The 5706-nt window shown below is 43.9% G+C and overlaps 1 protein-coding gene across 1 annotated transcript; it reads left to right on the top strand.

Annotated features, from left to right (window-relative positions):
• The first annotated feature begins 1075 nt into the window (after positions 1 to 1075).
• On the top strand, positions 1076 to 5594 carry ccnh (cyclin H). The gene is made up of 9 exons (XM_041936747.1): positions 1076 to 1494; positions 1578 to 1700; positions 1783 to 1856; positions 2087 to 2300; positions 2483 to 2646; positions 2758 to 2828; positions 2961 to 3066; positions 5206 to 5269; positions 5350 to 5594. The coding sequence occupies exons 1-9, from the start codon at positions 1378 to 1380 to the stop codon at positions 5374 to 5376; spliced, it is 960 nt and encodes a 319-aa protein (XP_041792681.1). The 5' UTR covers positions 1076 to 1377; the 3' UTR covers positions 5377 to 5594.
• The last annotated feature ends 112 nt before the right edge of the window (positions 5595 to 5706 follow it).

The following is a 5706-nucleotide window of genomic DNA, read 5'->3' as shown; positions in this document are numbered from 1 at the left end:
CATCGGCTCTTCATGTTTATGCAACTCACAGGGCAGGACCGAGCGATGGATACTGTAGATGTAAGCCCGGCGCACAATGAGCGTACAGCGCCCTACAAGCCTATCACAGACACAGCTCAGACACACAAGTTAAAATCTTCTCTGCCTGCAGAGAAGGAGATTAAGATAATAAAACAGTCCTCAGCACATACCTGTTACAGCATTACTTCTTTGATTCTGGTTTATGCAGCCTTGAAGGGCTTCATGATAACACCGCACTAAGGAAATAAAACTGTAGCTGTGGTGATATGCAAATTAACGGCTCGCGCTGAATGCAAGGGCATTTATTATTCATAAATTACTCATGTTTATGCAAATTACGGTATGCGGAAACAGTGGCGGGGGTTGAGTGGCTCCGTCTAAACACACCGAGTGATTCAATTTCTGTTCGGCTCTCCCATCTAAAACTGATCCAAGATCCACGCGTTCGGCCAACGTGGTCCTGCTATTCTGAAGTTTCAGGGGGCTCAAATCAAGGAAGGTGAAACTCAAACAGGGGGGAAAACCGTGAAAACTGGGTGATTGTAGGAAGATACTTAAACACATCACACACTGTAGGGCTCTGTTTATTATTTACCTGTATGCAGAGGAGTTACTCTGCATAAGTGGTGTAGTTTGTTAAAAAAAAAAAATGCATTTAGCCTAGTTTTAAGTAGGCCTGTATTATACTTAAATGTGTTTAAACTCCACTGTAATTTCTATATGGTTTAAAAGTGTTGAAGCCAGATACCTTTGCATTTTTTAAAATTAATGTAATCATATCTCACGTGATCTAAATGCACGTTCGCCACGCTGTAAGCCTGAGCGTTAATTTAATCAGAAACCGCATCAAGTCTAGAAAGAAAAGAAAACGTTGTTGTTTGAGTTTTTCAGTGTGTGTGTTAGTGTGTGTGTGTGTGTGTGTGTGTGTGTGTGAGAGAGAGAGAGAGAGAGAGAGAGAGAGAGAGAGAGAGAGAGCATGCTAATGAGTGCATTTCTTTTGCGCACTGCTCTCTAAATTACGGTAGTGGCGCGTCATCAAAAGGGGACACCGTTACGCAGAAGAGAAGCGACGCGTATCAGTTTTATGATTTTTAGTGTTTCTACTTTGAATTTTGAACTTTGCGAGGAGCTAAAGAGGCGGTTTCGCACACGGCTTCGCACCGCCTCACTACATCGCCGTCGTCGTCGACGTTAATCGTTTTTTTAATGGACTGTCGCCTATTTATACCCAAATAAAACAAGCGAGTTGATGCTAGCGTAAACCTGTGTGCAGCAGGGTTTTATTTTCTGTCACTGTTCGTGTTTATTCGCCCTCTATCGCAAAGTTTTGCTCCCCTTTTTCGTTCACAAGCAGCCATGTTCCACAACAGCTCACAGAGAAAATACTGGATTTTTAGAAGCGAAGACGAAATCGAGCATATGAGATACAAAGCTAACCAGAAATTCCGGAACAAGATACTGGAAAGTGGGAAAGTAAGTAGTGCATAAATAAAGATGAGAACCAGTGTGTGACAGTTTACTTCACCTCCTCTATCTCGTCTCTCTGTCTGAGCCAGCCTGGAGTGACCGAGTCCACGTTCTTGGAGCGCCGTGAGGAAGACGTTTTGTTCAGACACTATGAGAAGAGGATGCTGGACTTCTGCAATGCTTTCAAGCCTGCGATGCCCAAGTCTGTTGTGGTACGTACGCACCTTTCCCAGAACAACACCACCTTACTGCCCGCCTGTAGATACCTGACCCGCGTGTGTCTCACCTGTGCAGGGGACAGCCATCATGTACTTCAGAAGGTTCTACCTGAACAACTCCATCATGGAGTACCACCCTCGGATTATCATGTGAGTAACGTGGATCAAGAAATTAGACATCTTATTTAATGGGAACATATCATCTGTCTCGCTGTAGGTAACAGTGATAGACCTAATGGTAGATCCAGTTATTGAATTAAAACATGAATTAATGTTTAGCATCGAATTCATCAATTTGCCTTCTATCCTTTGCAATCCTACTATAAGGAATATACTCTAAGGTCTGTGCAGCCCATGTCAGACTCACCTTCCTGTTTCAGGCTGACCTGTGCATACCTGTCCTGCAAAGTGGACGAGTTCAACGTGTCCAGCACCCAGTTTGTGGGCAACCTCCTGCAGGAGAGTCCAGCAGGGCAGGAGAGAGTTCTGGAGCAGATCCTGGAGTATGAGCTGCTGCTCATCCAACAGCTCAACTTTCACCTGGTGGTCCACAACCCCTACAGACCCATGGAGGGCCTGCTCATCGACCTTAAGGCAGGTGGACGTATAAAGCTCTGTGTAGATTCTCCACTTAAACTATGTGTATGCTCAAATATGCATCACGGTGCATTCTTCCTCCGTAAATACCAGTTTGTGTGGGGAAAAAACGTACATAACATGTCACAGCACTTAGTTAAGATTATTTGCCCACACTTTTCATACATTTCATCCCTCAGACAAGATACCCCACGCTGGAGAGCCCAGAGTCGCTGAGGAAGAGCGCTGATGACTTCCTGACACAGGCAGCCATGACAGACGCAGGACTGTTGTTCCCTCCCTCCCAGATCGCTCTGACAGCTATTCTGAACAGCGCCTCAAGAGCCGGTCTCAGCTTGGAGAGGTGGGTCATTAAACGTGCTCAGGGTAAAATGAGGAACATTGCTAAGTGTCTTAATTGAAAGTAGCAGCAAAGCCCCTCAATTTTCTTTTGTTTATTGTTTTAACTGCTTAGCTACCTGACTGAATGTCTGGGACTGAAAGGGGACAAAGAGACTCTCTCAAAGATGTATGACTCGATGAGACGTGAGTAAAGTGCACCTTCGATTCGGCGCCACAAGGTGGTGATGTTGAGCCGTTCAGAGCTTCACTGCAGCGTAATACACAGACCAAGTCTCATCTGACATTTAATTAAAAGTGGTTTCTCTGTGCATCCAGGGATGAAAACCCTCCTAAAGAAGTATGAGCTTCCCAAAGCGGAGGAGGTGAATGTTTACAAACCGAAGTTGGAGAGGATTCATGCTGAATTTGCCACTTCAAGCAAGTAAGGAGATGAAGGGAACTGCTCATGTTGTCACTGTTAATTAAAAGTCAGAATATGTGACTTTTTTTAAGTGGAGATGAGAGCTGAATGAAATGTCTTATCTGGTCCTGATATTAAGACAGAACCAGCATCGTGTCATTTTGGGCACATGTTTAGTTCCAGCTTTTAATAATGTTAAAATGCTGACGTCAGTGTAGTGTCGTACACAGGTACAGGTGTGTGTATGCTTTTGTAATCCCAAAGTAAGCAACTGGAGTTTGTCATTGTCATACGTAGTAACAGTTTTATTTTAGCCAGGTCGTCGTATCTAAGATGCAAAAAGGTTCAAGGTTCAGTTTCAGGTAGAAAAATAAAAAGGAACACATCATCAGCTGTATGAAATACAGAAAGGAAGTACAACAGCACGCCACATTCCTACCTACATCATCCATACCATGTAGCACAGCTGATATTGGTATTGCTGATGAGGAGACTTTTAGGCTCGTTCGTTATCATTTCTCTGTCGCCAGTTGTCCGTTGTAACACTTGGTGAGGTTGGTGAGGTCCGTGGTATCTTAAGTGCAACTACAGTAAACAGTTTGGTAAACTCTTGAGCTATGACAGGCACAGATTCAGACTTTGCAGCTGCTTGAATCATCAGGAGGCACACGAGGCCCGCCTTTACGACTATGACTTTGAAGTTGATAAATCTGTGCATGGCATAACTTCTCAGGATGAAGCTATAAGAAAACAGTCGGTGCAGAGGTGTACTGAAACACCACCTGTGGTGGCGGGAGAGCAGGAGAGACTGCAAATGCATGAAAGCTTTCGTTCACATCCCAAGGCTTAGAGGGAGTTCAGGTGATGTTTGTTAGAGCAGCATATACAGTATGTAGGCCCACACACTATAGCAGGATCCATTCGGGGTTAACACATGCACAGGACAGGTTACAAATATCTCCTACAAACTCTTAGACTATCTCTCAGCTCTGCTCAGCTATAATCATACACAAACACCTTTTACTGCTACACGAGCCTAACTATATAATATCAATAAACAAAGCAGCTTATAAAAATGTAACAAGTGGTTCCAGTGCTGCTTGGTCGTTCATACACAGAGACGGTGGAAGTCGTCGGTTTGGAGGAAGAGCTAGCCATAAATCCAGGTGACGTGGGCAGGCAGATGGTGTGTAGAAAGGGAGTTAAGGCTTATGTCATCGTGGAGAGAGGTGCTATGTTTAAATTCCCTGATGACGGCAGAAAACGCTACTTTAATGCTTTGGATGGCCTCCCCTGCAAATTGTGTCCGAGGAAAGGTGTGATCAGGGTGCCCCATTTGTCTGGCTCCATGTCAGTCACCAACCATAGCCAGTCAAATGCATGAGGGGAGTGGCAGGCGTCCCACCGTAAAAGGTTCAGACACTTCCGTGGGTGACTGTATCTCAGGTCCATCTTCACAGACATCGCCTCTTCAGGGTCTTTAGTCGACAAGGCGTCTCCTCAAATTTGAGTCAGTTCAACGCACTGAAGCATTTTGGGAAGGGCTTTGGAAGGACAGTATTCAGATATGCAGCAAGTGGTTTCCCATGGAGGACGGCCGTATTGCGTTTGAACTGCCAGGAATCTAGGCCACATGCTTATAAATACAAACTGACTTTAGTCTTCAGTCGTGCACCTCGTGGGACGAGGCCTCACTTTGGCTGGCTGGCTGTGCGGTCGCACCACACTTTGATTCTCAGGCGGAAATCTGTAAAACTCACATTACCTGGATGGCAGCAGCCAGTGACATGATGGTGCACTCTGTCCTGTAAGATAAAGTGGACATGTTTGAAAGGCACAAGCTTGGAGAAATCACCTGTTGCTGTATGTTAAAAGGCTTCTGACAGCAGGACTGTCACTGCATGTATATATATTCACACACGGTGCGAACTAGTCTAAATGAAGTTACACGTTATAACATGAAGAGACGTGGAACTACAGCTACTAATGGTGATCATGAAGGTGTAGAGGAAACTAGATGCCACATTCTTAATGGACTTGAAGGGGTTGGTCACAAACATAATGTAACAAACAGAGTTCACCAACAGTTATGGCTTGCAAAGATAAGTTCTGATCGTGAAATATTCACAGAAGTCTCTCTGAACTTGTTTTGCATTGCAGCAAACGAAAGAGAGGATATGAAGAAGACGGTCACATAGCAAAAGAGGCGCGTTTGGCAGAAGAGGTGGGAATATTTTGCATTACAGGCAAACTTTAAGTTACATTTTTCCTGTAAAGTCCTTCTGAATTTTCGTTTCATTGCAGGAATGGACTGATGAAGACCTGATATGAGCATTTAGCCCAAAATGCTTTTGGATCCAAACAAAGTTTTAAGTTATTAAACTAATGTCATTGTTGAGCTGTGAGGTTAGATGAGCAAGCCTTTGTAGAAAACACAGAGTGGCATTAACAGTTTGCATAAATGTACATGTTATATTTACTTTTCTAAAAGATATGTAGAAACTTGGATTTGCCTTTTTTTCTGCAGGAAAAATAAAGATATTTTTCTACATCTTGCATCTTAATGTTTCTGCAGATCAAAAACAGAATAATGCAATAATCTTTACATGTAACCAAGCCACATGATACTGTGCGCATACGCTTCCCTGCCTTTGTCAGGGG

Source organism: Chelmon rostratus, chromosome 5, assembly GCF_017976325.1.
Source record: "Chelmon rostratus isolate fCheRos1 chromosome 5, fCheRos1.pri, whole genome shotgun sequence".
In the NCBI taxonomy this organism is placed as follows: Eukaryota; Metazoa; Chordata; class Actinopteri; order Chaetodontiformes; family Chaetodontidae; genus Chelmon; species Chelmon rostratus.
This window is presented reverse-complemented; position numbering and strand designations above follow the sequence as displayed.